Genomic DNA, 16,817 nt, shown 5'->3' with positions numbered 1-16,817 from the left:
ATTATTTAGTATATGTTAAGATAAGATTAAATCAAGAATAGTCTGATGGGTGACAATATTAGCCTATCACTTGATATATTATCACTTGTGAATGATGACCAGCATAAGAAGCAATGCTTCTTTTTTTTAAATCATAGTCGCTACTTTTTCTAATCATAGTCGCACACCTCTTGTAGCCAGACCATGGGCCTATATGTTTTATATGGGATTGTATCACAACTAAAGTGGCCAAATATCTTCTTAAAATGAATCACATTTATCCATTTTTACAATGGGCGTAGAGCCTAACTGGCATATGTAAGCAGTCTGTGAGTTTCAAGTTTGGGAGAGATCATCTTCACCATAACACTTGAACATTTGCGCTTATAGCCTACTACCATGTGCACATTGCTAGTGGTTGAAATAATTTGGGATCTATCGCATCCCACTACTATCCCAGACTATGTTTGGAATATTTATTTATCACACAGAATAGGTTGACTTTTGTACTATGGGGGGATAATAGATTGACATAGGCTAGTGCTTTTGCTGTTCATTAGGCCTACTCATCTTGTTGCCTGACAAAGTAAATGTGGTCAGTTCTTCCAATATCTTCAATATGCACCTTGGAATTGGATAAGGACACACGCAATTTTGTCCCCGATGTGTATGTTTTCACTTGTATTCTGTAAGAAAGACCCAATCACGTGACTGAGAGCCATGTGAATGAGAGGCGATTCGGGTTGCGCAGCACACTCAGGGAGAAGGGCACAACGCAGCACCCCGGGCCGCAAAAGGCATGGATAATTTTTATTGGGTGCATTACGGCCATAAAGGGTATGCCGCTGGGAAATTCGAGACATTATCAAGTGCTTGTCAAATTGTGAATGAGAGACTATTGTAGTGTGTACAGCCTACGTACAGCAGAGCTCATGCCTTTCAAGTGACGTTTTTCAAATCCATATTAGTCTCATCATGCAGCCTTACAATGTATTAAAATTCAAAACATATAGCCCAACATTTGTAGAACAAGTAAAGTTTGCATTAATAACTCTAAATTAAGCATAAAGGAGAACCTATTTCTTTGTTAACCACTCAACACAGAATAGCCACGTGGAATAGCCACGTGTCCGCACTCCTTCAAATCATTTGGAAAAAATATCCTTTTATTTTATTCCTTTATTTTATTCAGCTTTGTTCAATTGTATTCTTCATACTATAAAATAATGCCACGGAATTCTAAGCAAATGTTGTCTGCTAAATGAATTAGTGTAGCCCACAGCCATTTGGCACAGCCACATCAGAACCTACATAAGGACAGCTCGTGTATGCTATTCTTTTCTTCTGAAATAAACTACAATTTCTTCATATCATGCTTCTTTAGACCTGTCTAAAATAAATAATGGATTTATTGTGTAGGTGTAGGCTATATTACATGGATTTATTAATCTTTTTAAAATGGCTTGTAGCTATGTGTGGAAGCCAGGAGATGCTAAATATGTTTATGTTAATTAACAGTCAATTACCGTGAGACCGACAGTTATGTGCTTGACAAGCACCAGCTGACAAAATTTTGTGACCGCCACAGCCCTATTCTGGAAGCAATGTCAGCACAATAACTGTTCGTTCAGAGCTTCATGAAAAAGCAGACTGCGAGCCAGTCCTAATCGCCCAAACTCACCAATGCTCTTGTGGCTGAAACAACACAGACTAAAACACTTAATACGACTCATTATGGTAGTGACTGCCCATTACTGCTTATCACTTGTTAACCATCATTTATTTTATTTACTTTAATCAAATATGTAAGTTGTCTATAATATATTACATTTGTTTTATTTGATGAATGTATTATTTAATTCAAAGTCATCTTCTCATCTCTATAGTTTTGCTGCCATTGCTGTCTGACAAAATCCCTATTTTTAGCAGTTCTTCAAAGTAAATAGGGCATACTTTTATAATATATGCCATTTAACATTCACTTTTATCCAAAGCGACTTAGTCATGCCTGCATACATTTATACATTAGTTATACATGTACGACTTCATGTATTTTCAAGTAAAGATACCTCCCTCTTGCTTGTCACTAGTTACCACATAGTCATAAAGCCTGCATATTTCTACAATTTATCTTCTTAAAATGTGATTTTAAACCTAACCCTAATCTTAACCACACTGCTAACCTGATGCCTAACTAGTGGAAACCCACCCTCTCTGTGACTGCCCCACATAGACCGGACAAGTAAGTGCGCAATGGATTGCAGTTAATTACCACATTTTTTTGTGCTAAACTATGTAGAATATTGGCCTGTTGGAAACTACAACTCTCTATTACATTGCACAGTTCGGGCTTGATCTGAGTTCTGTCTAGAGAAACTGCATTGATCTCACAGAAACCCCCCCCCCCAGAACAAAATCGAATGTTCAAATTATTGATCCAACGTTGATCAATTAGTTGTTTAAAAAATGGAAAATTATAATTTATGTTAATCACTCAGCACTAGTTATAACCTCTTCTCAGGTGCTGTGCCATGCTATAACAGAGCATGTGGAGGATGCTGGGGTCCACTCTGGAGATGCCACACTCATGCTACCTACCCAGAGCATCAGCCAGGGGGCCCTAGAGAAGGTCAGTGTGTGTGTGTGTGTGTATCATGCTGTTTTTTTTACCCACCTACTAGGGGCTGACTCACTCAAAACTCAGGAAAAGTTTCCACATTTTATTTGTTAGACTGTTAGTCTGTTGGCCTGCCTATGTTTAGGATCACTGACTCCTGACAGGGAATTCATTATTAGGCTGTGGTTTATATTGATTTTTCACTACTGTAATCCATTGCCCAGGCTGTGAATATGTAAATAATTTATACTGAGTTATAGGTTCGTCTTTGATGGAAGCTTCATATTTAGTATTTGTCCTCCATTACTCTCAGGTGAAGAGTGCCACACGGAAAATTGCTAAGGCGTTTGAGATCTCTGGTCCATTCAATACTCAGTTCCTAGTGAAAGGCAACGATGTCATGGTAAGTGTGTGTGTGTGTGTGTGTGTGTGTGTGTGTGTGTGTGTGTGTGTGTGTGTGTGTGTGTGTGTGTGTGTGTGTGTGTGTGTGTGTGTGTGTGTGTGTGTGTGTGTGTGTGTGTGTGTGTGTGTGTGTGTGTGTGTGTGTGTGTGTGTGTGTGTGACGCCTGACAGAATATGTTAGAGAAAGCTATAAATGATCACTTGACGTTTTCACAGTCGTTAAAAAAAAAAAAGAGTAGCAATTTGGTCATGAATTGAAATACAGAATCTCGGTGTGGTGTGGTCACAGTGAATTCCAAAGATGAACAGATGGATACAGTGCCTTCAGAAAGGGTATGAATACTATGACTTAATCCACATTTTGTTGTTAACAGCCTGAATTCTCAGCCATCTACACACAATACCCAGTAATGACAAAGTTAAAACATGTTTTTAGAAATGTTTGATAATTTAATGAAAATGAAATACAGAATTATGTCATTTACGTAGGTATTCACACCCCTCAGTCAATACATGTTAGAATCACCTTTGGCAGCGATCTTTCTGGGTAAGTCTGTTCTGTTAAGAGCTTTGCATACCTGGATTGTACAATATTTGCACATTTTTCTTTTAAAAATTCTTCAAGCTCTGTCAAGTTGATTGTTGATCAGTGTCAGACATCCATTTTCAAGTCTTGCCATGGATTTTCAAACCGATTTAAGTCAAAACTGTAACTAGGCCTCCCGGGTGGCACAGTGGTTAAGGGCGCTGTACTGCAGCGCCAGCTGTGCCACCAGAGACGCACAATTGGCCCAGCATCGTCTGGGTTAGGGAGGGCTTGGCCGGTAGGGATATCCTTGACTTATCGTGCACCAGCGACTCCTGTGGCGGGCCTGGCGTAGTGCGTGCTAACCGGAGGACACATGACTTTCAACCTTCGTCTCTCCCGAGCCCATATGGGAGTTGTAGCGATGAGACAAGATAGTAGCTACTAAAACAATTGGATACCACGAAATTGGGGAGAAAAAGGGGGAAAAAATAAATACAACTGTGACTAGGCCACTCAGGAACATTCAATGTCATCTTGGTAAGCAACTCCAGTGTATATTTGGCCTTGTGTTTTAGGTTATTGTCCTGCTGAAAGGTGAATTTATCTCCCAGTGTCTGTTGAAAGCAGACTGAATCAGGTTTTCCTCTAGAATTTTGCCTGTACTTAGCTCTATTCTGTTTCTTTTTAACCTTAAAAAACTCCCTACGTCTTGCCGATGACAAGCATACCCATAAAATGATGCAGGACCACCATGCTTGAAAATATGGAGGGGTTTGATTTGGACCAAACATAAGGCTTTGTATTCAGGACATAAAGTGCATTTCTCTGACAGATTTTTTTGCCTTATTGCAAACAGGATGCATGTTTTGGAATATTTGTATTCTGTACAGGCTTCCTTCTTTTCACTCTGTCATTTAGGTTAGTATTGTGGAGTAACTCGAAACGTGGTTGATCCATCCTCAGTTTTCTCCTCTCACAGCCATTGAACTTTGTAACTGTTTTAAAGTCACCTTAAGCCTCATGGTTAAATCCCTGAGCGGTTTCCTTCCTCTCTGGCAACTGAGTTAGGAAGTAAACCTTTGTCTTTGTAGTGACTGGGTGTATTGATGCACAATCCAAAGGGTAATTTGTAACTTCACCATGATCAAACCATATTCAATGTCTGCTTTTTTAAAACGTTTTTTTTTTGCCATCTAATGGGTGTGAATCATTTTTGAAGACTCATGTAGATTTCATTATGAATACTGTTCTTCAATTTCATTTGTCAAATGTGTCTGTATTCTTGATCAAATGTGCCTTCGGTGGTTGGCGTGGCAGAGGCATTGAGGCAATTTTAGAGAACATTTTAGAAGTTTCGTCCTGCTAATGTAGATTTTTGTTTGTTGCATTTTTAAGCCAATTTCCTGCAATTTACACACTTCACCATGGAGCTGAGAATTTTTATCAGTTTAAACCACATTTCCTGCAAATCTACACATTTTTGTTGTAGTTTTGAAGCACATTTCCTGTTAGTTGCCATGGAGCTGAGAGAACTTTGAAGTTTTAAGCTAGTTTCCTGCAATTCTGTGCGTTTTGACATGGCTAATGTGTTATTTTGCTCAAATATAATAACAAAATTAAAACTGGTGTTCAACATAAAAATAATAGTAATTTAGCAGACACCCTTATCCAGAGCGACTTACAGGAGCAATTAGTGCCTCGCTCAAGGGCACATCGACAGATGTTTTTACCTAGTTGGCTTGAGAATTTGAACCAGCAATGTTTCGGTTATTGCCCCAACACTCTTAACTGCTCTTAACCACAAATTCCATTGCTTTATGGGTTTTCAATTATCCTTGTCTGTCTAGCTTTTATTTTGGTTATCAGAGATTATATTATAAAAAATAAATAGGTCCATTATTTTTTCTAAAAACCTGTTTCTGCTTTGTCATTATTGGGTATTGTGTGTAGATTTGTATTTATTTAATCAATTAGAATAAGGCTGAATACTTTCTGAATGCACTGTATTTGGTTTACACTGAAAGCGTTTTTCCCATCCCAAAAATGATTTATTTATGTATTTTATTTTTTTACACTGTTTGGATTTAGGCGACTCACAGATTGAGATCATAGTTTCTTTCTTGAAGTTTTATTTTAGGCATTCGATAAACATGTAAAAGCAACACAAATCAAATTTAAGGCAAGAGGTGACTCTTTTCACAGCACACTATAGCAGTTTTTCCCAAAATACTGGGGCCCCCGCTGGGTGCACATTTTGGGTTTTACCCTAGCATTACACAGTTGATTCAAATAATCAAAGCTTGATGTGTGGAAATAGTTAGGACACATCATTCAATTAATCAATGAAATTGGGCCTTTTTTACAGTTGCCACTAAGTGCTTAATGGTAATAGTAGCTCGGCCCATCCTCCTCCAACTGTACTGGTTTAGAATGAAAATGTGTGTGTGCGTTCCTCCCCTCCAGGTGATAGAGTGTAACCTGCGAGCATCACGCTCCTTCCCCTTCGTATCTAAGACCATCGGTGTGGACTTCATTAGTGTGGCTACACGGGTCATGGTGGGTGAACCCCAGGATGAGGCTGCTCTACCTTCTCTGGAGAACCCCATCATCCCCGTTGACTATGTGGGAATCAAGGTGAGGCTCTGTGACTACAGGGCTCTGTCCCAATATCCACACTAGCACACTACTTAGAATGAAGCAATAAGGGGAGACTACAGGGCCCTGTCCCAATATCCACACTAGCACACTCCTTAGAATGAAGTGATAAATCTTTTTTTTTTGTTGCTATCATATGTGTCTTACTATGCAATAGACTAAAGAGTAGCAGAGGGAGGACCCTGATTAAAAGTGGTAATAGCACCAACCTCTCCTATTGCCATTTTCACCTATTATACCCTCCATAATAGTCTTAATAATGACCATGTCTTCTGTGGCCTGGACTGCAGTAAACTGTGGGGGGACTATTGTACTGCTTTAGGCATGGTAGAACACTCCCACACAGGGACGAGGGTGATATATGTACAATAAGTATGATTAGCCATATGAAGCCTATTATTTAGGCCCTGTGTTTTGGTTAATCATGTCACATGACCTGGAGTTTAACCTTTATTTATAGAGATTTTTCACCAAACAGTCTCATTTTCTTTTCATGACGATTGCTTTTATTTTTGGTCTAATTCTAATTTCGGGAAAGGCTTAAAATAAAGTTTAAATCCAGGTCATGTGACAACCTAAACACAGGGACCTTCCAATGAATATGGGGTGGAAAGGAGACACTCGCTCTGGAGTGGCGCAGTGGTCTAAAGCACTGCATCTCAGTGCAAGAGGCGTCACTACAGTCCCCAGTTCGAATCCAGCCTGTATCACATCCGGCTGTGATTGGAAGTCCCATAGAGCGGCATACAATTTTCCCAGCGCTGTCTGGGTTTGGCCGGGGTAGGCCATCATTGTAAATAATCATTTGTTCTTAACTGACTTGCTAGTTAAATAAAATAAATACATCTCTGTAGTTTAGTGCTGAATTGCCTAGACCCTAAGGATGCTTCCCAAATGGCACCCAGCCTATTCCCTGTATAGTGGACCCAATGGGCTCTGGTCAAAAGTAGTGCACTTATATAGGGAATAAGCTGCCAGGGACATGGTTAAAAATAGTGCACTATATATGTAATAGGTTGCTATTTAAGACTTGTTAAGTGTTATGGCAAGGACCTAAAACTACATTTTTGGTCTACCAGCCACTGTAGCAGGTAGATACAATAATCCAGGGGCCACTCCAGTTTTTTTACCAGCCAAAATATTTTCTCATTAATTACACACAAAAAACTAGTAAGAAGTAATGTGATATTTGAAATTGTGTTTTTTACATTGGATACAAGTAGAGACTCAGAGCTAGAAAATTGTATATCATACACTGCAGTTGAGGAACAATGGGAAAGTAATTTTGCTTTGAAAGTTGATAAACTTGTAACCCCACTTTTGAGAAAATGGCCATTGAATGAATGTTGATAAACTTGTAACCCCACATTTTGAGAAAATGGCCCTTGAATGTTTTGGTAAACCTACTGGAGAGCTCTTCTTTGTCTACACCCATTCAGCATCGTTCACACCCGCTTAAGCCTTAGCCCCAACCATCTCTTTAAGGATTCACATGTGAGGCCATGTGGTAAACACGCTGTATCAAATTAAATCTATGTTTATTTGTCACATGCACAGGATACAGAAGGTGTAAACGGTGCAGCGATAGTACTTGCATAGTAGGGATATCAAAAACAGTGTGTCCAGATAAAAAATATTTTATAAATATTTGATCGTTATTAGATGATGCTTACCTGACAAACTTGTGTTTCCTTCATGTGGAGGAAATGCTATAACCACCCCTCACCCACATCTAGCTAAGTGGATGTGTCACTATTGTCTAGACATGTACTCTTACTCGTATACATGGATGAACGCTTCACTGCAGACTGGAACCATTTAACTCCATTTTGTTTGTAGCTACATCTTGTTTGGCCAGCTTTGTGTCAAGTCACTCCGGTTCACACTGACCGTGGCGTGTGCAGAAAGTAGCCCATCACTTTATCCTACTGCTCTGTCGATAGCACCTGCTAAATTCAGGGCATCAAATGTTGTTGAGAAAAGTAGCAAAACGTTTGTAGTTCTCGATGGCTAACGTTATATCTTTCAAAAACGGCAAGGTAGAAAGGGCTGTCAACACATACTGAACAGCTCACGTAATAGACAGAAGCACGCTTACATCTCAGTTCAATCCAAACTCATCTCCCGGAATGTCCAGACCATACATTATCTCAGCCAATCATGGCTAGTGGGAAGGTTCCTGTTTTTTTTCCCTGGCTGAACCAACTAGGCTTGTAATTTAAAATGTTTATTAGTATTTATGGATGGAATACAAGTTTGTTATTAAGGCACATGAAGTTCACATATTCCAGAAGGCATTTCTAAATATAAATATTTACCTTTAAATGCTGCTCCTGCGAAGTAGTGACGTGCGTCATACGCCTAGTTTCCTGAAACGAGAGTCACACACTTTTAACCAAAATATCACAAATGAGACGACAATGTTCAGCTGCCCATTTAACATTACCGTTGTCATGACTCTCTCTCCTTGATGAGGATCAAAGGTGCCATATCAGCTTGGCACATGGCTGACAGATAGGGGGGGGTTGGTTTTATGACTTAACTTCTTACGGATGAAATCCCGTTAACGGGTTTGATTTGACAACAGCCAGTGAAAGTGCAGGGCACCAAATTCAAACAACAGAAATCTCATAATTAAAAGTCCTCAAACATACAAGTATTATACACCATTTTAAAGATAAACTTGTTGTTAATCCCACCACAGTGTCTGATTTCAAAAAGGCTTTACAGCGAAAGCATACATTGCGATTATCTGAGGTCAGCACCTAGTCACAGAAAAACACAGCCATTTTCCAGCCAAAGAGAGGAATCACAAAAAGCAGAAATGGAGATAAAATTCATCACTAACCTTTGATCTTCATCAGATGACACTCATAGGACTTCGTGTTACACAATACATGTATGTTTTGTGCCATAAAGTTCATATTTATATCCAAAAATCTCAGTTTACATTGGCGTGTTATGTTCAGTAATGTTTTGCTTCCAAAACAACCAGTGATTTTGCAGAGAGCCACGTCAATTTACAGAAAGACTCATCATAAATGTTGATGAAAATACAAGTGTTATATGTGGAATTAAAGATATGCTTCTCCTTAATGCAACCGCTGTGTCATATTTCAAAAGAGCTTTACGGAAAAAGCACACCATGCAATAATCTGAGTACAGCGCTCAGACACAGAAACCAGCCATACAGATACCCGCCATGTTGTGGAGTCAACAGAAGCCAGAAATAGCATTATAAATATTCACTTACCTTTGGTGATCTTCATCAGAATGCAGGCACACTTAGTACAGACGAAAAGTCAAATAAGTTGTATTACAGTTTGTAGAAACATGTCAAACGATGTATAGAATCAATCTTTGGGAGGTTTTTAACATACATCGTCAATAATATTCCAACCGGACAATTCCTTTGTCTTTAGAAAGGAAAAGGAACGCAGCTAAATCTCATGGGCATGCGTGAGACTGAACTTATGGCATTCTGCCAGACACCTGACTCAAACAGCTCTTATTCTCCCCCCCTTCACAGTAGAAGCCTGAAACATGGTTCAAAAGACTGTTGACATCTAGTGGAAGCCTTAGGAAGTGCAATCGGACCAAATTTCCACTGTATATTGGATAGGCAAAGACTTGAAAACCTACAAACCTCAGATTTCCCACTTCCTGGTTGGATTTTTTTCTCAGTTTTAGAAACTTCAGAGTGCTTCCTATCCAAATCTACAAATAATATGCATATCTTCTGAGCCTGAGTAGCAGGCAGTTTACTCTGGGCACCTTATTCATCCAAGCTACTCAATACTGCCCCCCATCCATAAGAAGTTAACAGCCGACCATAAACACTTTGCAGAAACTTTCTCTTTCTTGCACCGCAGTATTGGAGGACTGAAACTCCTTTGTTACAGAGAGTGTGGCCAACCTAAAAACTCTAAAATCCAAAGATTAGATATTGGAACATTATTTATGAAATCCAAATGTTTGGAATGGTTGGTGGGGACTTAAATAATAATCATGTCACATTGTTTATTATTTTGTGATGTCATTAATGATGGTATATCAAGGTAATGGTAACTCAAAGTGTACACTTTCTATGTATCAGGTTTACATCTAAATGTTGTAATAATGATATTATTAAATATGATGATACTTTTGTGAAGACAGCAATGTGATTTTAGCCTTCTAAATTCGTTTTTTTTATATAAACTTGTGCCCAGTCTGTAGCCACGCCCAAGTGAGCTCAGAGTTCAGAATGTCCCTGTGGCCAGAGTGCTTTAAAGGACTCGCTAAGAATTAACATACAGACTAGAAAGCGTATAGAGGTGGCTACACATTGAAATGGTTAGAAACGTTGTACTGATGCCAGTCTGCGTGGAGCAGTGGCTACACAGCTGAAAATGGTTTAAACTCTACAGACCAGCCGACATACAGCGCGAGCTGAACTTTACGAAATATTTACAAACTCTCAACACAAGTGAAGAAGGTAGACTAGACCAGAACATTCACAGTCTGCAGCTGTGCATGAAAAAGTGGTCCTAGAACTTTGACTAAAGACACGAGGAAGGAAGACAATCCTCACTGATAAAACTGTTGGTACGTCTGAACTATCTTTTCTAACGAACACTCCAAGACCAGAGAAACTCTACAACTAAGAAAGACATTGTGACCTCTGGTAGACAACCAGAACCTTGTATTGAGCCACTACCCATAGACGGATCGATTGGCTTCAACAGAGACGACAGAGAAAGACGTCTATGCGTAAATATATATTGCATTTCTAATCTGAATGAGCGGTGGTTAGGGGGCTAAGTATTCTGGTTACTCTGACCGTAGTTTTCAAATGTATCTTTCCCCACCGCCCTTCCATTGTGAAACAAGCCGTCATATCGTGTCAGTCCACTAGGGACTTTTATCTCATGAAAGTGTGTATTGTATTGTGTTGTTAGTTAGTTAGTAAATAAATACATTTGTGTAGTACTGAATATTCAAAAGGGCTAGTGTTCTTGCGGGTTCACGGATTATGCGACATTCAGAATAAGACTGAGGTAATAATTAATAATGGACTATTATTGATATAAGAGATATACAGATATCTTTAGAGTTTAAGTCGGGAGATAGTAACTTGTTAAACAACTTTTCCCATGGTGCCCCAAATTCCTAATGAGTTAATTGTTACATGATTAATTTAATTGATTAACAATTAAACATAGTTAGTTTGATTCAATAAATAATAGTCATCAGATTAATGATAGTCACGTCACGACAACGTGGTAACAGGGCCACTCGAGTGGTCACTGTGCCTTTGAGAATCTTGACTAGTTGAGGCCGACGACATCTCTTCGATAGCAGTGGAAGCAAACTCAAACATTTAAAAACAACCTAACTTGTAAACAAAACGATGTAAATAGCCAAGAAAGCCAAGGATAAAATCTAACCTTAGAATACTGAACAAAAATATCAACACAACATGTAAAGTGTTGGTCCCATGTTTCATGAGCTGAAATAAAAAATCCCAGAAATGTTGATATTGACTTTTTATGAAATGCTCGCACTGTTAAGCCCTGAGTCTGACCACCCGCCAACGTGGCTGGTGAATTAGACATTCTTACCCGCCAGTGGCAAAAATATACCCGCATTTGGTGGGTCTTCATTTTAGGCCCTGGTTATGGCAGTGACTAACTAAACTGTTACTGGTAGATTGAAATGTGTGAGTGGAGTGTGGAGTCAGTCAGCCAGCTGGTGCTTGAACGCTGTTTTCTCCCAGAGTCATTTCCTGTTGTAATTACAAAGGAGAGGCAGCACAATAGCTGTGGTTGGGGGAGGGGGCAATGGGCTAGGTATAATCCCTGTCTCCTCTCTGTAACTTCTCAATATCCAGGCTTGCATAGAAGAGAATATTAAACAGTAGTGAATAGTCTAGTCTCGTCTGCTGTCTATACGTGAGCCAAGCTCTAACTTCTTACATTTACATCAGAGTTGAGGGTATGACAATTCTGTGTCGCTCTCTCTCTAACACGTTTTCTCTCTTTCTATCTCTCTCTCGCTCTCTCTGTCTCTCTATCTCTGTCTGACTCTCTTTTTGGTGCAGTCACTACAAAGAATCTGCAACCGTAACGTTGAATAACCATCAGTTGACACGGGTTGATAGGGAATACCCTCTTGGCCAAGTGGTAAAGATGTTGACATCACGAGCGGGAGGCTGGGGTTTAGATCAACATGGTTGATCCGGGGGTTTGAGAGTTTTTCCACCTCTAGATGGCAGCCTTGTCACAAAACCTGTTTGATTTGAAGCACTAGTCCTGATGCTTCATTTCCTCTCGGTTGTTGAGTGTAGAAAAGTGTGATTGAATTTCTAACCAAAGCAACATTTCTTACTCACAGGTAGTCCCATGTCTTTTTATCAATAGCTTTCTGTAGACACATCCTTTAACACCATTAAAAAGGTATTATAATGCTGATATAAGGATTTAAATCACCAGAACATATGTGATTGCAGAAGAAAAGTTTGCACTGCTTTTTTCAGAAATGCCTATACTTTAGGTTACACTAAACACATTTGATACCTTTCCATCCATTCCATTCTTCCAGCCACAATATAGGGTGACGTTGCCCCTAGACACTGATCCTGGGTCAGTTTAGCATTTCCCCCACTGATGGTTAAGATCAGGGTTGGGGGAGGTCTCCACCAATGAGCTCCACAGGTTAAAATACCAAAATGGTCTGTCTGTTTGTATCTTCTCTGTGATAGGCTCCTATGTTCTCCTGGCCTCGCCTTCGTGATGCCGACCCAGTCCTGCGCTGTGAAATGGCTTCCACAGGAGAGGTGTGTGTGCGGACACACACAAACAACTATGTATAAACAAACACACACATATATAGGTACTAGCATACACACACACACACACACACACACACACACACACACACACACACACACACACACACACACACACACACACACACACACACACACACACACACACACACACACACACACACACACACACACACACACACACACACACACACACACACACACACACACACACACAAACAACTATGTATAAACAAACACACACATATATAGGTACTAGCATAGGTACTAGCATACACATACATTACACAGACACACACACAAATGACACATGTACGCACACAGACGGGCTCGCACACATATGTATGTATGTATGTATGTATGTATGTATGTATGTATGTATGTATGTATGTATGTATGTATGTATGTATGTATGTATGTATGTATGTATGTATGTATGTATGTATGTATGTATGTATGTATGTATGTATGTATGTATGTATGTATGTATGTACATGCACACACACGCACATATATACACTTAACAGGTGTCTCTGTCCCTCCTTGCAGGTGGCTTGTTTTGGACCAAACATCTACTCTGCCTTCCTCAAGGCTATGCTATCCACTGGCTTCAAGCTGCCTACAAAAGGAATCCTCATCGGGATCCAGGTCTGTGTGTGTGTGGTTCAAGAGAGTACACATCAGGGTTAACACTTCCCTTTTTCAAACACTCTCAAATTGTTTAATCCATAATCTCACAATTGTCAGGATTTGTTTTTTCTTCCCAAGTCTCTTGCCAAAGTACTTTGCTCTGTAAAAAGCTGTTTTCAGGTACATGTCAGATACTAAAACAGAGTAGACAAAAGCGGTTGACACCCTATTCCTTATATAGTGCACGACTTTTGACCAGAGCCCTATTATCCTGGTCAAAAGAAGTGCACCATATATGAAATAGGGTGCAATATGGGACGCAGCTTAAAAAGGTTGCTGTTTCTCATGTGTGTGTCAGAAACAGCCATGCGTGTGCAGCTAGTAAGATTAATGTAGTGTTCATGTGTAATACGTAGCTAGCGCTCTTCAACGAGCCAGTCAGTGGGGTTATGAATGAGTGCCTCAGGCCTGCTCCTAGCTAGCCACACTAAAGCTGAATAGCAGGATCTGGAAAAGGCTGATGCATTCATATCATAAATGATCATCGATCCACGGACTGGTCTCCCATGGCTACGACAGCACTTCTGATGGAAAGTTAAAAGTGTGTGTGTGTATGTCTGTGCCTGTGTGTACATCAAATACTTACATAGATGTCTTGTTTATAAAGTCTTCTGTGTCTATGTTTTCATCGGGAAGAGAGAGATATGGATAAACAGGGCATTATGAGCTCTCTGTAGAGTTCCCACATCCTCCTCTCTTCCTTCGCCCTCCCTCTCGCTCTTCCCCTCTTTCTCCCTCCTCTCCTTTCACGCTCTCCTTCTCTTTTCCCTCTCTTCTTCCTCCCCTCTCTTACCCTCCCCCTGTCCTCTCTCTCTTCCTCCCTGTCTCCTCCCTCTCTCTGGTGACACTCTTCTCTCCATCTTTCTACTTCATTTCACTCTCTCCTTCTCTTTTCCCTCTCTCCCTCCTCCCCTCTCTTACCCTCCCCCTGTCCTTTCTCTCTTCCTCCCTGTCTCCTCCCTCTCTCTGGTGACAGACTCTTCTCTCCATCTTTCTACCTCCTTTCACTCTCTCCTTCTCTTTTCCCTCTCCCTCCTCCCCTCTCTTACCCTCCCCTGTCCTCTCTCTCTTCCTCCCTGTCTCCTCCCCTCTCTTACCCTCCCCCTGTCCTCTCTCTCTTCCTCCCTGTCTCCTCCCCTCTCTTACCCACCCCCTGTCCTCTCTCTCTTCCTCCCTGTCTCCTCCCCTCTCTTACCCTCCCCTGTCCTCTCTTCCTCCCTGTCTCCTCTCTTACCCTCCCCCTGTCCTCTCTCTCTTCCTCCCTGTCTCCTCCCCTCTCTTACCCTCCCCCTGTCTCTCTCTCTCTTCCTCCCTGTCCCTCCCTCTCTTACCCTCCCCCTGTCCTTTCTCTCTTCCTCCCTGTCTCCTCCCCCCTCTCTTACCCACCCCCTGTCCTCTCTCTCTTCCTCCCTGTCTCCTCCCTCTCTCTGGTGACAGACTCTTCTCTCCATCTTTCTACCTCCTTTCACTCTCTCCTTCCTTTTCCCTCTCTCACTCCTCCCCTCTCTTACCCACCCCCTGTCCCTCTCTTCCTCCCTGTCTCCTCCCCTCTCTTACCTCTTCCTCCCTGTCTCCTCCCCTCTCTTACCCCCCCTGTCCTCTCTCTCTTCCTCCCTGTCTCCTCCCCCTCTTACCCTCCCCCTGTCCTCTCTCTCTCTTCCTCCCTGTCTCCTCTCTTACCCTCCCCCTGTCTCTTCCTCCCCCTCTCTTACCCACCCCCTGTCTCTCTCTCTTCCTCCCTGTCTCCTCCCCTCTCTTACCCTCCCCTGTCTCTCTCTTCCTCCCTGTCTCCTCCCCTCTCTTACCCTCCCCCTGTCCTCTCTCTCTTCCTCCCTGTCTCCTCCCCTCTCTTACCCTCCCCCTGTCCTCTCTCTCTCTTCCTCCCTGTCTCCTCCCCTCTCTTACCCTCCCCCTGTCCTCTCTCTCTTCCTCCCTGTCTCCTCCCCTCTTACCCACCCCCTGTCCTCTCTCTCTTCCTCCCTGTCTCCTCCCCTCTCTTACCCTCCCCCTGTCCTCTCTCTCTTCCTCCCTGTCTCCTCCCCTCTCTTACCCTCCCCCTGTCCTTTCTCTCTTCCTCCCTGTCTCCTCCCCTCTCTTACCCACCCCCTGTCCTCTCTCTCTTCCTCCCTGTCTCCTCCCTCTCTCTGGTGACAGACTCTTCTCTCCATCTTTCTACCTCCTTTCACTCTCTCCTTCTCTTTTCCCTCTCTCCCTCCTCCCCTCTCTTACCCACCCCCTGTCCTCTCTCTCTTCCTCCCTGTCTCCTCCCTCTCTCTGGTGACAGACTCTTCTCTCCATCTTTCTACCTCCTTTCACTCTCTCCTTCTCTTTTCCCTCTCTCCCTCCCCTCTCTCTTACCCTCCCCTGTCTCTCTCTCTTCCTCCCTGTCTCCTCCCCTCTCTTACCCTCCCCCTGTCCTCTCTCTCTTCCTCCCTGTCTCCTCCCTCTCTTACCCACCCCCTGTCCTCTCTCTCTTCCTCCCTGTCTCCTCCCCTCTCTTACCCTCCCCCTGTCTCTCTCTCTTCCTCCCTGTCTCCTCTCTTACCCTCCCCTGTCTCTCTCTTCCTCCCTGTCTCCTCTCTTACCCTCCCCCTGTCCTCTCTCTCTTCCTCCCTGTCTCCTCCCTCTCTTACCCTCCCCCTGTCCTTTCTCTCTTCCTCCCTGTCTCCTCCCTCTCTTACCCCCCCCTGTCCCTCTCTCTTCCTCCCTGTCTCTCCCCTCTCTTACCCTCCCCTGTCCTCTCTCTCTCTTCCTCCCTGTCTCCTCCCCTCTCTACCCACCCCTGTCTCTCTCTCTTCCTCCCTGTCTCCTCCCCTCTCTTACCCTCCCCCTGTCCTCTCTCTCTTCCTCCCTGTCTCCTCCCCTCTCTTACCCTCCCCCTGTCCTTTCTCTCTTCCTCCCTGTCTCCTCCCTCTCTCTGGTGACAGACTCTTCTCTCCATCTTTCTACTTCCTTTCACTCTCTCCTTCTCTTTTCCCTCCCTTTCTTCCTCCTCCCTTCTCTTCCCCTCTCCCTCCTCTCCTTTCACTCTCTCCTTCTCTTTACCCTCTCTCCCTCCTCCCCTCTCTTACCCTCCCCCTGTCCTTTCTCTCTTCCTCCCTGTCTCCTCCCCTCTC

General features: G+C 42.3%; 1 protein-coding gene across 1 annotated transcript in view; it reads left to right on the top strand.

Moving 5' to 3' along the window:
- The window catches only part of cps1 (carbamoyl-phosphate synthase 1, mitochondrial), a 95,684-nt gene that overhangs the window by 62,907 nt on the left and 15,960 nt on the right, over positions 1 to 16,817 (top strand). The window contains 5 exon segments of the mRNA XM_046363299.1: positions 2,501 to 2,608; positions 2,910 to 2,999; positions 5,991 to 6,161; positions 12,925 to 12,999; positions 13,561 to 13,659. Coding sequence (XP_046219255.1) covers positions 2,501 to 2,608; positions 2,910 to 2,999; positions 5,991 to 6,161; positions 12,925 to 12,999; positions 13,561 to 13,659 — 543 coding nt within the window.

Source organism: Oncorhynchus gorbuscha, linkage group LG09, assembly GCF_021184085.1.
Source record: "Oncorhynchus gorbuscha isolate QuinsamMale2020 ecotype Even-year linkage group LG09, OgorEven_v1.0, whole genome shotgun sequence".
Taxonomy (NCBI): Eukaryota; Metazoa; Chordata; class Actinopteri; order Salmoniformes; family Salmonidae; genus Oncorhynchus; species Oncorhynchus gorbuscha.
This window is presented reverse-complemented; position numbering and strand designations above follow the sequence as displayed.